The sequence below is a fragment of the Pelodiscus sinensis genome, chromosome 3, assembly GCF_052426305.1.
Source record: "Pelodiscus sinensis isolate ZL-2025 chromosome 3, ASM5242630v1, whole genome shotgun sequence".
Lineage (NCBI taxonomy): Eukaryota > Metazoa > Chordata > Testudines > Trionychidae > Pelodiscus > Pelodiscus sinensis.
The window spans coordinates 133,219,501-133,238,023 of record NC_143054.1 but is presented as its reverse complement, the minus strand read 5'-3'; the positions used below and the strand labels follow the sequence as shown (position 1 = coordinate 133,238,023).

The 18,523-nt window shown below is 40.0% G+C and overlaps 1 protein-coding gene across 3 annotated transcripts in view; it reads left to right on the top strand.

Moving 5' to 3' along the window:
• PLD5 (phospholipase D family member 5) overlaps window positions 1–18,523 on the top strand; it is a 241,316-nt gene that overhangs the window by 110,101 nt on the left and 112,692 nt on the right. For all 3 annotated transcript variants that reach the window (XM_006135188.5, XM_014579599.4, XM_014579602.4), the window contains exon 3: window positions 10,761–10,929. In XM_006135188.5, the coding sequence (XP_006135250.1) occupies window positions 10,761–10,929 (169 nt within the window). The remainder of the gene's footprint in view (window positions 1–10,760; window positions 10,930–18,523) is intronic.

Sequence of the window (18,523 nt, the reverse complement as noted above, 5' to 3'; positions counted from 1 at the left end):
CCAGCTTCATTAGCAATTTCGATGTGCTTTGATTTGTATCCCTCTGTTGACAGAGGGATGAAGTCTAGAGGTAGCCTAAGTCAGCAGCTTAACTGGGGACTGAAACTAGCTCTCCTGACTTGCCAGAACATGACCTCTATGTTTGCATTTTTGTCCTGTCTTCTGATATGCTGGTCATCTGTGAGAGGAGAACAGGTTGACACCAAGATCTAACTCCTGCAAACATGTACTTGTGTTTGGAGCCAAACTTTCAGAGATTTGTAGTGGATCGTTTGTAGTACATCTTAGTTTTGAGCTCATTATATGGAAGCAGCAAGCATATTTGTAAACTTTCATTTAAAAAAAAAAAAGCTAAATTAGACTTTCTTCACACATCTCTGGGCAAGCATTACTCTATTTTTCAGTCTCTTGAATATTTCCATACTCTAACTTGGAATCGCATAGAATCCACATCTCTTCTGTTTTACAGTAGTTAATGAGTCCAGATGAGAATGGACCCCAAACAGGCAACAGGTTTTGCTGGGCCCTAGGCAATGTGTGTGGGGGGGACTTGGCTCCAGGCTCCCGAAAGGAGCATCCCTTAGGCGGAAGGGATGGGGCTAAGGGCAGCCAACTCTCAGTGCCACCTGCACTGCCCATTGTTTCCCCAGCCAGCCCTCAGATCTGCCTGGGCCACTCTGTGTGGGGCTCTGACAGTGATTTAAATGGGACATGAGTCCTGGGCCCTTTTAAATTACTGGGCTGCAGGGCAACTGTCACTATTGCCCCTCCCCCTTCCACCCCTCCCCCCGTTGGTGACCTGACCCCATGCTAGCATTGTCCAAACACAGAGTAGCAGACAGTTCCTGCCTGGAAGAGCTTGCGGTCTAAACACAGAAGACAGACATATGGGAAGAGGATGAGATAAGAACCTACAAGAAGAGTGATGATTTGAAAATATTATGCTAGTGCCAGGATGTATGCATGTTTGCTATTTGAGTGCTTTGGATGGATTTAGAATGAGAGGGTGATTAGCTAGATGGGTGGGGGGTGCAAGAGGAAGGAGGGATCAGAAAGCGATGAGGGCTCATGGAGAGCAGGTGGAGTGAGGCTGGAAGAAGGGTGGCAGGAATAGGGATGTGAGCAGATAACTGGCTATCTAGTAAGAATCACCCTTAACGGGTAATGGTTAACTGGTGCCTGGGAGCAGCCCCTGCCTGCAGTTTCGTGCAGGCGGCGGGAGCCAGAGCCGGGACCCTGACACCACTCGTGCAGGAGCTCTATTGGGCACTTGGGGGAGGAGGAGTGAGTACCCAGCAACAAAATAGGGGGGAATTGGGGATGAATGCAAGGGAAGAGAAGCAAGGACTTGCATGGGGAATGCTCTAAGGAAAAAGAAAACTTGGACTGGCAGGCTGTGCTGTGTTGAACTACCTATGATTTGTCACAGTGGTTATGTGCTCTTAATTATAAGAGCTGTGATCACAGATAGACACCAATATCTGTGACAATTAATATGACGACATCCTTTGTCTTTGCGGTATTCAAGCATAGCTTCTTCTGCCATATTATTTTTTAATACTGTATATGAGAAAAGACAGTCTAAAATGGCATTGTTCTTCTGAGTTGTGACAGTAAGCTGTGGCACTTAGTCAGATGTTTTACGCATGACAGAGAAGTACTAGCTATGTTCACACACCAGCTTTGTCACTTCTGTATCATACCCAGACCGTGCCATACCAAGAGGCTCATGGAAATGTTTAAAGAAAGCCAAAATGCTTGGCAGGAACAGATGGTCATTTTCTTTTTCATATTTTGTCCATTGAATGGATTTTGTGCATATCCCCCAGGCTTTTGTCTGTAACACACTAAGGGTATGTCTAGACTAAAGGGTTTTGTCAACAAAAGTGGACTTTTGTTGACAAAACTATACCTGCATCTACACTACCACCGAGTTCTGTCGACAATAAGTTGACAGAACGTGGCAGTTTTGTCGATGGTGGTATGTTCTACGAGGCATAACGCCTTTTGTCGACAGAATTCTGTCGACAAAAGGTGCTATTGCATTCACACTGTGCTTTTTCAAAAGAGAGCATCTAGACTCTGTCGAAAAATCAGCTTGCTTTGTCGACAGAACTGGCTGTAGTCTAGACGCTCTTTGTTGACAGAGGCTTTGTAGCCTAGACGTACCCAAAGATAACAGTGAGCATAAAACATCATGAGCAACATTTGACCTTTATATTCTTATGTCTTTAATATTTGAGACTTTATGTTCTAACCCACTCTGCAATGAATGATGATTTCGTATCCTTGAGTATAACCCCTTTTCTTTACAATAGTGGTGCTTCTACTCTTTGTATGAAAAAAGTTTGAGTGTTTCATGAAGATTTTCAGTGAGACAAGGTTATTTTTAAACCTTCAAATACTTGTTTCAGGTAACAATATATCTATCCTTCAGCAAAACCCTTTGAAAATCAAAGGTTTGATGCTTGATAAGGAATAGTAGGCCCCATGTGTTCAGATTATGATGGGCTTTTAATTGATTAGTAATCTTGAAATGTCGCTGTCCATCAACACATTAGGAGAGATCGCATGGTGATCTATGAATTTAGTTCACATTTTGCCTGGCTAACACCTCCAGGGGGCTTATCAGTCAGTCCAGGCATACTTCCATTTTATGTTGAGTTCTGAATGAATTTATTTAGGCATTGAACCTAGGTCAGTTTGAGAGCTTTAGTGCATTACAACTTTGAATGAGTTTAACAGATACATAGGAGTTACAGAAGGTGTCAGCAATTATTTTCCGTCCTAGTTCGCTAAGCCGGAAATCTGGTTGTTTCATATTTACTCTATGGAATAAATCACAACTGAGAGCACCTATCTCAAGGCAGATTGTTAGAAAATAAGGACGGACACCCCAAACTTGTGGCATTGTCTATAATTTGATTTCACTAATTCAGTAACAAATGTGAACTCCTGGATCACTGTCCCAGTCTTGCCATAGAGTCAGACTCTCCAGTCTATATTGCCACCCAAACAAATTAGACTTTGTGATACCAGATTATTCAAGCCTAAAATCACTACATCTCAGTCTGCTCCAAGTCATAAGAGACCATCCACCTACCCCAGATCCATAATTACTCCATATCTTACACTAAATATAACACTGGCAACCAATTTCATCAGACTTCATCTGAACACACACTCACACATCAAACCATTACTTTGAGCTACATGAGTGAATTGACCTGAATACAATCTAGATTAAGCCATTGTCACTTCTACATGTTATGTTTTCTATAAGATTCCTCTTAAATATAAATGATTAAACAAAAAGCAGTTGGGTTTTACTGGAGGTAAAACTTGGATTTCATGATAACTCCCAATACAGTTACAACTGCCCTGAGTCCTGTTGAATAGCTCCAGTTTTGTGCAGCCATGGAATATAAATTTTAGTAGGGACTAGTTTATTGGATTTGTGCCCAGCTCTGCTCCCATTGAATCCACTAGTAAAACATCCATTGATGTCAGTGGGGGTTGGTCCTGCTTTGAACAGGGAGTTGGACTAGACCTCCTGAGGTCTCTTCCAACCCTAATCTTCTTTGACACCATGATTCAGGTCCTTTGTCTTCTGGGGCCAAATTTTGCCTTAATTTACATAGATTGAATATGGAGCTTTAGAAATGGTGAATTGAAGGTAGTTTTTTAGGTTCCAGTTTGGCTCTCCAATCTGGTTTTCCCTCCATCTATTCCATTTTAAAACCTTTAAAAATAATAATAAAAAAACAGTCAGAGTCTTTCATTCCTTTTCACCCACAATGGCACCTTAGTATGAAAAGGGTCCTGTTCATGTTGGAGTCTATCTGTGGAGTAAGGTGTTATTCAAAGTGAGTAAGGTGAGCACAGTTTGGCCCTAAAGTAATAAAGAAAAAAAATGCTACTCTTTGTACAATATTAATTTGTTTGTTTGATGCTGAGCAAGTGATTTCATATATGAAAAATAGTTCAGTATCAATCAATTAATGTTAATTTAAAACAATTATAAATGTGAAAGGATAATAAAGTAAATAACATGCAATAATAAATACAGTGAAATACTTCAGATACAGAGGATTCTACTTCATATATTCCTCTTGAGTTAGAATGTATGGGACAGTAATACTAGGCGTTGTGTGTTCCTATCTGTCTAATATGTTTCAGGTTTTAATACCACAGCCCATCAGTGTGGTAGCTGAGCAACTTCCACATAAAATCAATAGTAATAGGGAACTGTTTTTCCTGATTGGGAAATAAAAGTTTGCTCAGGACAAGTTTTTTAATTTTGACTTTTTCAATCATTTTTATTGGTGGTTGTTTCACTATTGTGACTGTCATTCTTAAAGCATGTTCAAAGAGGTGGCTATGTTTCCTAGCGGTTTTCATTCTGTGCACTCACCTGATAGCCTTTAGAAGTTTGTTCTCTAGCCAAATCCCTCTGACCAAGAATGTTTTATGCATAGAACTAATCTGGGCTTTATGATCTGTGTTTTCCTAGAGGAGTGCAGTATGGTGATTCACAGATTCAGTCTTTCATGGATTTCTTTGAAAATTAGGCCTACAGCCTTTAGCTAGCATTGAAAGTTGATAGAGCCTATGTAGGGACTTGAGCATGGGCCTCACATGCCCATAGTGGCCCAAGTCACTGATAACGTGGGCAGCCGCCTTCTGTACTGGGTGGAGCCTGTGCATTACAATAAATACAATAAATTATTAACATTTTTAAACCATCTGGGAACCTGCTCTGAGACCTTTAGACTCTATCAAGCTTAAGCATTATATGTGGTGCCTAGACATTGTGGTAAGCTTTTAAGTGTGGCTGCTTGGATGAATGGACAGAGCTGCAAGGTATGTGGGAATGGCAATGAGAAACCGACTGAATTTGACCGTAGAAAAAGTTAACAAGCATGGAGTGAGTGGACAGGAGCTAAAAGGGAGTCCAAATAATACATAAAATAATAACTAGTGTAAATAACTAATATAAATAAAGGCTAAAGAGTTAGGTAGATATAAAATGAGGGCTAATCATTAGGTATTTCTTTGCATAGGGACCTCAGACTATAAACTGGGGTCAGCGATAACAAGGCCTGAGAATACTTTCTAGGATGACCTCTTGTTTAGCAAAATTTGAAAAAAAATAAAATAAAAGCAGCTTCATGGCTTAAAGATAGCATTGTCCTATTCCACCTATAATCCAAATCTTCAAAAACAACCAGAGGTACAAATAGGAATCCCCAGGTCCCAATTCTAAGTTTGAGCAGAAAGATCTCTATTTAGCTACAGAAATCTGAAGATACCTGCCTGCAGTCACTGAAGGTCTAATTAAAAATACTAGCTGAAACAATCCGTTCACATTCATATATTTTTGTCTGTGGATCAAAGGCATCAGGCCCAAAATACAGAGATCAGAAAATCAAGTGACTTCCGGAAGTAAGAAAGAAGGGAAATGAAGAAAGGAGGAGGAGATGTAGAGAATTCCAAGGCTGAGATTATACATACAGGTCTGCAATACAGCTTGTGCTGGTGTCCAATTGATGGTAATTAAATAGCTTCCTTTTTATTTTTACTGAGAGTCCACATATGGTTTAAATCCCAAATTCACTTCAAAATCAATCCGTGATATAATACAGTTATTAAAAATATGAAAATATATTTTACTCATGCAAGAAATGATCAAGTTAGACTGCATAGTGGTAACTACCATGAATAATCACAGAAACCTTTGCAATTCAATAGAAATAAAAAACAAGAGACCCATTCGTTATGTTTCCTTTCTTTATTCTCTTATACAATATCAAAAACAAGATACCAAAGTGAAAGATGTTTAATATCATGTTTGTGGATTTTAACCATCAATGAACTCAGATGTCATAGCAACCCTCAAGTGCATCAGGACTGGATGTTCTCCAGGATGATGATGATGTCTGAATTGAGAAAAGACTTCCGATAAACTGGACTACACACTTCTTCAGATAATTTCAAATACAGTGAAGACTGGAATACCAAGAAAGCTTGCCTTTCATACTCCTGTATTTATTACAAATAAATAGCCAATAAAAAAAGCTTTGCAGGGACACACACATGATCTGGGAGCACAGGCAGTATCCAAGTGCTGATTTTGACATCAACAACACCATTGTAAATTAGGAGTACAGTATCTGCATTGTTTATGCATAGTATAAAATTGGGGTAAGTGAGATCAGAATCAGCCATTTGAGATTTCTTTCCAGATGATTATGTCCAAGATAAAGGAATGGCCCGAAGACTGGGGCAGAAGTTCCTGGGAATTAATTTAGCATGAGTCATATGGCAGAGTTCACAGATTTCATTAACAAGATCTAGCTCTGTTCTTTCATCGGGTTTTAAATATGGCTGCATTGATTATTGTATTTTTGCTATATAACAGGAGTTTGACTCCTTACTCTGGCACTGACTCCCTCTGCAACTTTTGAAAAGTCATTTACATCTTCTGTTCATGTTCTTCATCTCTATAAAATGTCCTACATCTCTCACAAAGATGTTATGAAAGGTAATCAGATCAAGAACTTAGAGAGTATCAAAACATAGAAAAAGTGGTCCCTTCAAGATGTTGTCATCTCCTATTAGTGACTTTGTGATCATGAAATGGTTCATTTTAGCAAAAAGATTAGATGTGCTCTGCTCTGCTTTGCTTTGTTTTTAATATTCTGTTATTGAAAGATTGATTGTTTCATCATGACCGATCTGCCGTTCCCATAAATGAGAGCTTAAATGAGATGTCTTTCTAAATTGTATACTATAACTCAAACAGAAGTTATGGCCTTGATGAATTAATTATTAGGCAAGTTTCTATGTCCTGTACTATGCAAGATATTTGACTAACTGATCATAAAGATCTCCTTTTACCTTGACATCTATATGATCATCAGGGTCAGAGAGCAGTATCCAGGCCTTAGTACTCAGCCATTTAAAATTCCACCAAACCCGTTGAAAAAAATTAATCACATAATCTAAATCATTCTTATAAAGAAAAAACCCCTAGGGGGAAAAAGTAGATTAGGCTGTTGGTGTAGTGTTTCCAAACACTAAATATTAATTTTCAAATAGTGATGGTTCCTATTTCCAATCCAATCCTGAATAGTTGCCTTAAAAGGTACATGAACTGATCATAATTTTACATGAATTAACCCATCATTCTTTGTGTCATGTTCTTAGGGGAGGTTCAGATCAGTAAGGGGTTGCGTCACTGCCTGCTCTACAACTCTGGGTGCTTTTAATGCTCTGCTGTGCTGCGTGCTTCCAAGCAATATCATGCAGTGTGAGTGAGTGAGTGCGTTCGTTCGTTCATTTGTTCTGGCTTACATGAGTCCAGAAGCATTCTTTTGCATCTCAGTTAGTTGATGACAGCTGAATCTGCCAATCCCAAGTTTCCCAAAACCATGTCTATTCCTCTCTTGAACCATTCAGAGAGCGATCTGGGTTTGCTTGTTCCTTTAAAGATAGAATACCCAGAAGCTTATCACATTGACTGAAGTTCACCTACACTTACAATCAAACACAGCACTGTGTCAATTTAGATTAAAGGTAAAAGAAGTTCATTAATAGGATTTTATGAGTTCAGATATAAAGAATAGTGTTAGAAATGGATAGAGTTAGAAATGGTTTACGAGCAATTCAAAGTGAAAATGCTTTCCAGAGACTAACGCTTAACAAAACTGCAGTGACAGTTCAAGGTAAGAGTCTTATCACACTACATTCCAGTAAGGTGGCTGATCACACCTGTGATGAGGAGCTCTGACAAAGTTCACTTCCTTTGTTGCCTTAGATGGAAGTTCACTTGGCGGTTTCCCCCTTTCTTTTATAGTCCAGAAAAATCCATTTCAAAAGTTCGCTTAAGATTAGCTGCTTCCCCACAAGATAAAGCTCATTCAAGCTATGTGGAATGTGACATGGAGTCTCCTGGTATAGAAGGTTTTCTCCACCCCCCCCCCCCCCCAACTGATATTTGCTAAAATGCAAATGGCTCTTTTACTACAATCTCTTTCCCTTGCAATGATGCTGAGTGATTGTTTCCTCTCTCTTTTTTGGCTTGATGGTTTTGTTTACCTTCTATATAATTAAATACCTTGGAAAATGTCTTCGAGGTGGCAGAACCCTGTTCCTTTGTGTAGGGAAGGGTAACTTTTAGTCCCATCTGGCAGGCATGCTTTACTAACGTGATTTCCATTATGTTTGTAATTTTGAATTTGTCCTTTGTACATTATATCCTGAAATAATGTTAATAATTAATATGTTCACTTTCAATTGATCTCTTACATGACACTTTTTAGATACAGTTATGACATAAGTGAGTTGGGTACCTTGAACTGGTCAAGAATCTAAAACAATCAGGGTATGTCTACACTACCCCGCTAGTTCGAACTAGCGGGGTAATGTATGCATACCGCACTTGCTAATGAAGCCCGGGATTTGAATTTCCCGGGCTTCATTAGCATAAGCGGGGAGCCGCCATTTTTAAATCCCCGCTGCTTCGAACCCCGTGTAGCGCGGCTACACGGGGCTCGAACTAGGTAGTTCGGACTAGGGTCCTATTCCGAACTACCGTTACTCCTCGTGAAACGAGGTGTACCGGTAGTTCGGAATAGGCACCCTAGTCCGAACTACCTAGTTCGAGCCCCGTGTAGCCGCGCTACACGGGGTTCGAAGCAGCGGGGATTTAAAAATGGCGGCTCCCCGCTTATGCTAATGAAGCCCGGGAAATTCAAATCCCGGGCTTCATTAGCAAGTGCGGTATGCATACATTACCCTCCTAGTTCGAACTAGGAGGGTAGTGTAGACATACCCTCAGATACCAAAGAGTTCCTTGTCCTCTTGCATTGGAATGCTGTTGGATCACGATTTGGAACAGAAACAAAGATTGAGGCTCTATGTTTTTTATTGGAAAGAGTCATAATTGCCAAGAATTAATTATTTTGGGGATTTCCCTCAAGAGGGCTTGTTCAGCTACTTTCATATCCTCTGTGTCCCAATTAAAAAAACTCAGCTGTTTATCAAAGAACATAATTGGATCTGTTTCAAATAAACTATTTTTTTCAAAAGAAGGGCTTTATAATTTGCTAAAGTTTTCAATCTGAGGAAATCAAAAAGTGAAGCTGTACGCTGAATTAATTGCCTGACAGAGAGTGATCTGTCTTGAACAATTGTTTAGAGCAGTGATTGCCACACTTTTGGATATGCAGAGACATGTAATTTGCAAGTGGCAGGCAGACTATAGAAAACAATTTCAAGGGAGTTTCCCAAAAGAAGTAGGTGCAAAAAGAGGAAAAGACACAAGATGAGATACAAGTATTGACTTGCCTTTCTTTGCTGCTGGATCCTGATCACTGCATCCTGTAGATAAACAAGCAGGGTGGGTGGCTGAGAGCAGAAACTAGTAATGGAGACTTACTAATCTGAGCCTAGCACCTGAAAAAAAGAACAGTTGTAAGGGCAGGTAAGGGTGCTGGGGAGTATGTGTCTTCCAAATGGAGCAGGGGAGCATATAAGAGAAGCAGTGCTCAAGTAAGAGGGTGGGAGATGGTACTGGTGGTGGGGTAAAATGGAGATGGGAGATGAGTTTAATTGATTAATATCCTTAAGATGAATGTACTCATTCCTACTGTGTTAAGAGTTAATTAGCCAGTTGTGTATGTAGGATTACATTACTTCAAAGACTAACAAAATATGTAGATGGTATCATGAGCTTTCGTGGGCACAACCCACTTCTTCAGATGACCTCAGTGTTGAAAGTCCAGATCCAAGAAACTTCCAAAACTCTGGTCATCTGAAGAAGTGGGTTGTGACCACGAAAGCTCATGATACCATCTACATGTTTTGTTAGTCTTTGAAATCCTACTAGACTGTTTATTGTTTTTTAAGTTTTTCCTGTTGTAGACTAACTCAGGTACCCCTCTGAAGCTTACAATAACAACTTCAGAAATCTCATTAACTATATTGGATTAAATACTGTTCATATCCATGTTTACTGATCTTGAGAAGTACTGACCACTAGCAATTCTTAGGGTGTGTCCATACTGCCCACCTGTGTCGGTAGACAAACATGTGCTGACTTTGCTTGAGGTGGTGCACTACATATTATAGTGTAGCCAGGGAGCCATGAGCTAGCCACCTGAGTACAAACATGTCCAGATTCTCTGGGTACACTCTCAGGCAACTAGCCCAAGTTGACATCTGAGCAATCCCTGGCTACACAGCTATTTTTACTGTGCTAACTCAAGTAAAGCTGCTGTAAGTCAGTCTACTAGTGCTGGGAAGCATTTTCCCAGCTGTAGTTTAGACCAACCTTTAGTGAGTTGACTGAGGATATGTCTACACAGCAACATTAGTGTTATTTCAAAATAATGTCCAAATACTGTCAAGCTGGAGGACTTCTTACTCCGACTCCTGTAACCCTCATTGTACAAAGAATAAGGGAAGTCGGAGGAAGAGTGCTTTATTTCAAAATCAATTCTGTGTAGATGCTCCCAACTACAAAATAAGCTATTTCAAAAAAACCTATGCAATTGACGCAGCTCAAATTGCATAGCTTATTTTGAGTTAAGCCCCGCTGTGTAGACATACCCTGAGACTTGTTTTTTGGAGCGCATGTGATGACTCAAAATCACAAGTGTGATAAACAGTCCACCAAACTAAAAATACTTTTATGGAATGAGAGATTTTTTTAAGTGGTTTATTAAATGTCTTCCCCCCCCCCCTTCTCTTCCTAGGGTTGCTCTTGTGGAAAACATTCCCGAAGGTGTAAACTATTCTGACAGTGCACCATCCCACTTGTCTCTTTTTCAAGGCTGGATGAATTTGCTGAATATAGCAGAAAAGTCTGTTGACATAGTATCTTCCCAATGGGACCTCCATCACAATCATCCATCTGCATGCCAGGTATGTTTCAGTCTAAACTGTCACACCTCTGTTCAGAATCTAGTTTTATGTCTTAACTGCTCATGTCCTTTCTTTCTTGAGCTACTTGGTTTAACAAAGCTGCAGGTTGAATATTGTGTGCCAGGATCTGAGGGGGCAGGAATACCCATCTTTGCTACACCTTATGGGAGTCTAGGGTCGGGTTAGTTATACAAACATGGGGTCATTTGAACAAGGGGCCCCTGAGTTACTGCCACCTAGAAAAAAAATCTTACCAAGTTCATAGATTCTAGCAACTTTGTAACCCATCTGGAGAGACATCCGAGAATGAACTGTAAACATTTAGGAAAAATCTGTCACTGTCAAGTTGTGTGGTGTGTTTTTCTGTTTTTTTTTTAAAGAAATCTGAGCACAATGGAATATTCAGAAGGTGCTGAAATTCTTGAAAAGCTAATTACATATGCAGATGTTCACTGGGGAGGGGAGGCGTGTTGAGCTGGGAATGAGGGAGAAAGATTTGTGTCTATTGAGGGTTAGAGATATTATGAGAGGGGATGAATGGAATGGGTGGTAAGGTAGCAAAGAGGAGCTGGAGGGCTCAGGTAGGTAGGAAGGGATAACAATTAGGGGAGTGGGAGGAACATGATGGGCAATATTGGAGAATGTGTGTAGTAGCAGAGTAATATGGGTGTTATAGGAGGGTTGCATCCAATAATAAAATATATCCTGTATGTTTAGGATATAGAAATATTAATTAATTTAAATGTTAAGTAATGTTGTTATTCAGGACCTGCAGGCCTCGAGCCTGTAAAACATTTAGCTTAGCCAGTGAAAACTTCAGATCTAATGATAAGATGACTTATCATTTAGTTACTCATGCTAGCCTAAGAATATAAGAATGGCTATACAAGGTCAGACCAAAGGTCTATCTAGCCCAGTGTTCTGTCTTCTGACAGTGGCCAATGCCAAGTACCCCAGAGGAAATGAACAGAACTAGTAATCATCAATTGATCCATCCCCTGTTGCCCATTCCCAGCTTCTGACAAACTGTAAATAAGGACACCATTGTCAGCCGACGGTCAGAGCAGTGTGTGTGTATATGCTTCCGAGAAAAGGTTTAACGTCTGTGTCTTTACTGCTAGGACCGGGGTCCCATCGTAGAGGGTGGCCAGCAGGCCAACAGACGCCCCGTTATATAGGAAGAGCTTATTACACCTTAGATTTTAACTGCTAGAACACAAAGTTCCTTCGTAGCGGGCAGCCTGGGAAAGGCTGGAAAGGTGCCCCAATGGATCTTGTCACCTGGGAGCGACACAGATCCAAACGCCCAAGCTCTCCCTATGTCTGTCCCTTTATGACCGGCTGAAGTTCTTTTAAATTGTGCTTGGTTCTGTTACAGCAACTGAAGGAGTCAGGTTAAAGCTTAAACAGTTACAGGTTTATTAAAAGACTTATAAAAGCATATGGTTACAATGGCTATTGCTCTATTTCTTAAATGCTAACAAATACAGATTTTTAAAATGGTTACAAAGAAAATAAAGATAGAAAATAGAAATAATGGTACCAAGTGACAGCTTAATCTTTAAAGAGCTCTAAGTCTATGTATATATATACTTAAACAAAGGACCACATCCAGGTACAATTTTTACCCCTTTCTGTGCCTCTCAACTCCAGCGTGTCAGGCCAGGGCCGGTCTCTCAATTCCTAGGAAAGACGAATACGAGGTGGGCGTCCCCTTGGAACCTCGGGAGATCAAACACCTAACCCGACCAGCAGATAGATGGTAGATTGACACTCAGAGAAAATATGCTGCTGGACCCATCTATATACCCCTGGGGGCCCGTATCCTCTTTCTTATCTAAGATGCCGAATTCTACTGGTCCATTTTGTGGCGCCAGTTCTTACAAGCAAGTTTCAAGTTAATTTACACTTGCAAGAGAGATAACTAAATTGTGAATACTAGACATTTTTTTTACTGGGCGAGAGATTCCTCCCCCCGCGGATGGATGTGTGTTCGTATCAATATGGGTTTCAGTCAAGGGCACTCCTTGGCAGCCTCTTGGTCAGCAATTGGCGTATCTCTGTTTACAGCCATTCACGGTCACACAGCCTGGGCCTTCTGCTCTGTGTGCCCTGTATGCTCCAGGCAAGCAAAAATGGATGTTACAAGGGGGTTCCTGTCTGGCTACAACCATCCCTGCCCATATTGGTTCATAGCCATTGATAGACCACAAATTTGTCTAGGTCTTTTTTTTAACCTTGTTATAGTCTTGGTCTTCACAACACCCTCTTACAAGTATTTCCACAGATCAACTGTGTTGTGTTGTGTGAAGAACTTCCTTTTTTTTTTTATTTTTAATCCTGGTACTGATTAATATCTTTTGGTAACCCCTAGGTTTTTTGTTATGGGAAGGAGTAAATAACTTTTCTTTATTCACTTTCTCCTCACCAGTCATGATTTGATAGTCCCCTATCATGCCCTGTTAGTTGTCTCTTTTCCAAGCTAAAAAGTCCCAGTTTCATTAATCTCTCTTTATATGGCAGCTGTTCCATACCACTCATCATTTTTGTTTCTCCTTTCTGAACTTTTTTCAATGCCAAAATAACTTTTTTTTAGAGGGGACAACATCATCTGCGTATGGTATTCAAGATGTGGGAGTATCATGGATTTAAACAGAGGCAATAAAATCTTCTGTGTCTTATTCTCTATCACTTTCTTAATTATTCCTAACATTGTTTGCTTTTTTAAAAAAAAACTGTTGCTGCACATTGAGTGGATATTTTCAGAGAACTATTCATAATGATTCCAAGATCTCATTCTGGAGTCGTAATAGTTAATTTAGTTCCTATCATTTTATATGTATAGTTACGGTTATGCTTGCCAGTATGCATTACTTTCAATTTATGAACATTGAGTTTCATCTGTCATTTTTGTTGCTCAGTCACCTACTTTTATGAGATCCTTTTGAAGCTCTTCTCAGTTTGCTTTGGACTTAACTATCCCAAGCAGTTTTGTTTCATCTGAAAATGTTGCTACCTCATTGTTTGCCCCTTTCTCCAGAACATTTATGAATATGCTGAATAGAATTGGTCCCAGTACAGACCACTTGAGGATACCACTAGTTACCTCTCTCCATTCTGAAAACTAAAGTTTATGTTATGAGATGAAATTTAGCTGTGCTAAGTGCTGTTATTTAGGAAATATATATAGCAAGTGCCAACTAAAGCCCAATAGAATATTATTGGGATTTTTGCAAACATAAGGTGTCAGCAATGTGCTAACAGCAAGTTGTTATGGTGACTGAGTGACATAAATATTAATAAGTACAAGAACTAACAAGTTAGTCTATAAAAGTGGCCACTTGATACTGAGTGGGCAGTGGAAGTATAGATAAAGAAAGGGAGTTAAAAACCTTCAATAAATATGTACAAACTGAAGTGGGTGTCAGAACAACACATTATAAAGGCTGTATCCGGGCCTGTGTGCCTTGGAAGACACCAGATTGACACTCTCTCCTGAGGAGGAGGCGGAGGAGGAGGAGGAAGATAATGACTGACAGTCCAGGATTCCCCAGTAAGAGATATGAGTGAGGATAGTCATAGGCAGGGCTCGACAAATAATACAGTCTACTCACCCGTGGCGAGTAGATTGCAACCCAGAAGAACCTGGTTCTGGCGATCTGCGCATGCGCAGATCACCAGACAGCACGGCTGGCGAGCAGGGCTCACCGCAGTTCGGTGAGCCATGGTCATAGGGATAACCACTTTTCACTGTTTTTCTATCTGCTGTTGAACCTCAGTGTTCTGTGATTTGTTTATTTGTTTAATGTATCTGAAAATAAAGGAACTTGTGAAAAATTGTAGTTGTTTTTTGTGTGTTCCTCAGACCTTTCATTCTAATGATCTGGAAATTTTGGAAGATAATCATGTAAGATGATAATTTTCCGGATGCTGAAGACACTCTGGAGACAGAATCCTTATTGACCGCTGCAGTCTACACAGCTGGGCAAAAGTTGAATTAAGCTACGCAACTTCAGCTATGTCAATTACATTGTTTAAATTGAAATAGCTTAATTCAGCTTTTGGCACTGTCTACACAGCAGGAAGTCAAAGGAAGAACATACTTCCTTTGACTTCCCTTACTCCTCGTGAAATGAGGGTTACCATGAGGAGGAGTAGGAAGCCCTTCAGCTTGACACTATTTCAAAATAAATATAGTGTAGACATGCTTGTAGTGTAGACATGCACTACGTTATTTCGGAATAACATAAGTTATTCCAAAATAACACTGCTGTGTAGATATACCCTAAGAGAGTAATCAGTTTACAAATCCATCAGTTAGGTTACAGATTTGTTACCCCAGATGGGACCATAAAGAGCCACCACCTTGCAGTTCAGTAAGGCTAGGTCAAGGAGATCATCACTGGCGTTAGTTTACGGATAAAATCCTTGTCATAATCTGATTTAGAGCAGAGCAAACTGACGTGGCTGTGTAATCACACTGGAATGGCACTTCTTTTCAGTTCCTGTTTTGTTCTTGTGCAGTTCTATCTCTTTTTCTGTTGTCATTGTGAAATTATGAACCAATAAAGAAAATAAAGCATAATAAAAAAAAAGTAGAGAAGTGAAAGATAAGAATTAAGGGAATGGGTGTGAGCATCCTCTTGTTTCTCAAGAAGATAAACACAGGTTGGAATTCCTTAAGAAATGGTTGTGGGGAGGGTCTTCTGTGAACAAGAAGTGAATTGTAATTAGTCATTTCACGATGTCTTCAGAAGGAAATTATTTTGTTTTATATGTGCAGATGTTAATGGGTAGATATTGTGATTTATGAATAGCAGTGCCAGATATTAAGCAAATAAGCAGTAATGTTGGGGTCCCACAGCTATTTACAAACCAGAGAGTCCCTGAGATGTGAGATTTCTCTGGGCTGTGCCTTGACAGAGGATTAAGGAAAGCTCTGTGGGACACATTGGTCACAACACTCCAAGTGGTGGTTAAACATTACCAGCCCACCTTGAATGGAAGAATTTCTGGCCATTAGTAGGTGAAGAGAAAGAAGGCATTGCAAGTTCTTCCTAGCTGTGGGTAGAGAAAGGGAGGAAATGGTAGATAGTCCCTGAAATGAATTGTGGAGTATTTTAAAGAGATTTCACTTAAAAATAATCACTTGACTAAGAGAGCAAATAAGGATATGAAAGAGACATCTTTCTGAGAATATCAAAAAGCCCTGGAGCTGGACTCTATAATAACTTTAGTTAGCTTCTTTTCATTAAAGTGCTGGTATTATTATTTTTATTTAGTAGGGACATCCTTATAGTACTAGTTGGAATCCCTACACATAAAAATTATGTGAAAGAATGGTCAGTGAGTTGGAGTCTCAAAAACCAAAAAGAATAAAATCTGTTTATCAGAAAATAATGGAAGCTTAGTTACTCTCAGGTCTTACAGACCTCAAAACTATGTACAGTATTTTGTAATCTAATGGGGGATGACTGCCAGCTGCAATAAAGGCAGAAAAATTATGTAAAGTGTATATATGAAATAAATTACTTTTTATAAGATTCCATTAAGTATCCATGCATACATCTCAATAATTTATCAAGGAATTATAACATCAAAGATATTAATTCTGTGGTCTTAATTTATAATTCCTAGGTAATCGTCATTTTTTAAAAAACACTGATAGAAACCAATAAAAAGTAATTAAAAGTCTTTGGCTAAAAGCCAATATATTGCTGTATACTAAAGGGGAAGTAACTTTCCTAGCAGTCTGTATGGAAAAAGAAAAACAGACAAAGCAAATTGCTTTTAACATAAATTTGGCTTAAAATTAAATTGGTTGCCTATAAATCTACATTAAAAATCTTTATTTTTAAATATAGATAATGTATACTATAAGCTAATTAACACTATTTGCATTTGGGGATGTTTAATGTAGTATTTTAGTAATATAGCAATGATTTATAAGGTTTTGCGTCTTTTTGAGCAAGGTTGATGAAAATGTAAAAGGTACTTTAGGCTATATCTATACTAGCTCTTTTGTCAGTATAATATAAGTCACTTGGATGTGGAAAAATATACCCCTGAGACACATACAGAATGGGAAGTGACTGTCTAGGAAAGAGTACTGTACCACAGAAAGGGATTTAGGGTCATAGTGGCCCACAAGCTAAATATCAGTCAACAGTGTGACACTATTGCAAAAAAAGCAAACATGATTCTGGGATGCATTAACAGGAGTGTTGTGAACAAGACACGAGAAGTCATTCTTCCGCCCTACTCTGCACTGATTAGACCGCAGTTGGAGTATTGTGTACAATTCTGGGCACCACATTTCGAGAAAGATGTGGATAAATTGGAAAAAGTCCAGAGAAAAGCAACAAAAATGACTAAAGATCTAGAAAACATGACCTATGAAGGAAGACTGAAAGAACTGGGCTAGTTTAGTTTAGAAAAGAGAAGACTGAGAGGGGACATGATAGCAGGTTTCAAGTATCTAAAAGAGTGTTACAAGGACGAGGGAGAAAAATTGTTCCCCTTTGCCTCTGATGATAAGACAAGAAGCAATGGGCTTAAACTACAGGAAGGGAGGTTTAAGTTAGACATTAGGAAAAACTTCGTAACTGTCAGGGTGGTTAAACACTGGAATAAATTGCCCAGGGAGGTTGTTGGAATCTCCATCTCTGGAGGTATTTAAGAGCAGGTTGGACAGACCTCTATCAGGGATGATTTAGCCAGTGCTTAGGCTGCTGTGAGGCTAGGGGACTGGACTTGATGAGCTCTCGAGATCCCAGTTCTAGCATTCTATGATTAGTTACTCTGTCTGCACTACTGTTAACAGTGCTGTGCTGCCACCACATCACACTGATACCAGAGTGGGACATAGGACCAACCCCTGGGGGAAAATGGGTTTTGGGAGAATTGGTAGGGCTGCTGCCCCAGCAACAGTCTGGCATGGCTGAGACCCAGAGAGCACTGATTGAAGTCCAGCAAGAGGCTCAGCAGGCTGCCCCAAAACAGCAGGATGTACTCCTGGAGCTGCTTCAGCTGCAGCAGCAATGGCAAAAGCAGGAGCAGCAGTTTCAGGAGGCACTTGGGCAGCAGTTAACTGTTTCAGTGCCCCTTAACCATTGAACTCAGGGTTGGGGATATCCCTGTCCAACTTGGGGCCACATGATTATCCAGGGGCTTATTCAGATACTTTTGAGCAGGTAGCCACGACTGCTGGTTGGGAACAAATCACCTGGGCCGCTTACCTGATGCTGTTCCTGTCTGGGGAAGCTGCCATACTTGACTGCCTGGGAATATCCCCAGAGATCTATTGACACAGGTTCTGCTCAGAACGTTTTCCTGCAGTGGCTCTACCTAGACTCATAGACTTTAAGGTCAGAAGGGACCATTATGATCATCTAGTCTGACCCCCTGCACAATGCAGGCCACAGAATCTCACCCACCCACTGCTAGAATATTCCTCTCACCTATATCTCAGATTCTGAAGTCCTCAAACGATGGTTTAAAGACCCCAAGATGCAGAAAATCCTCCCACAAGTGACCCGTTCCCCATGCTTCAGAGGAAGGCAAAAAACCTCCAGGGCCTCTGCCAATCTACCCT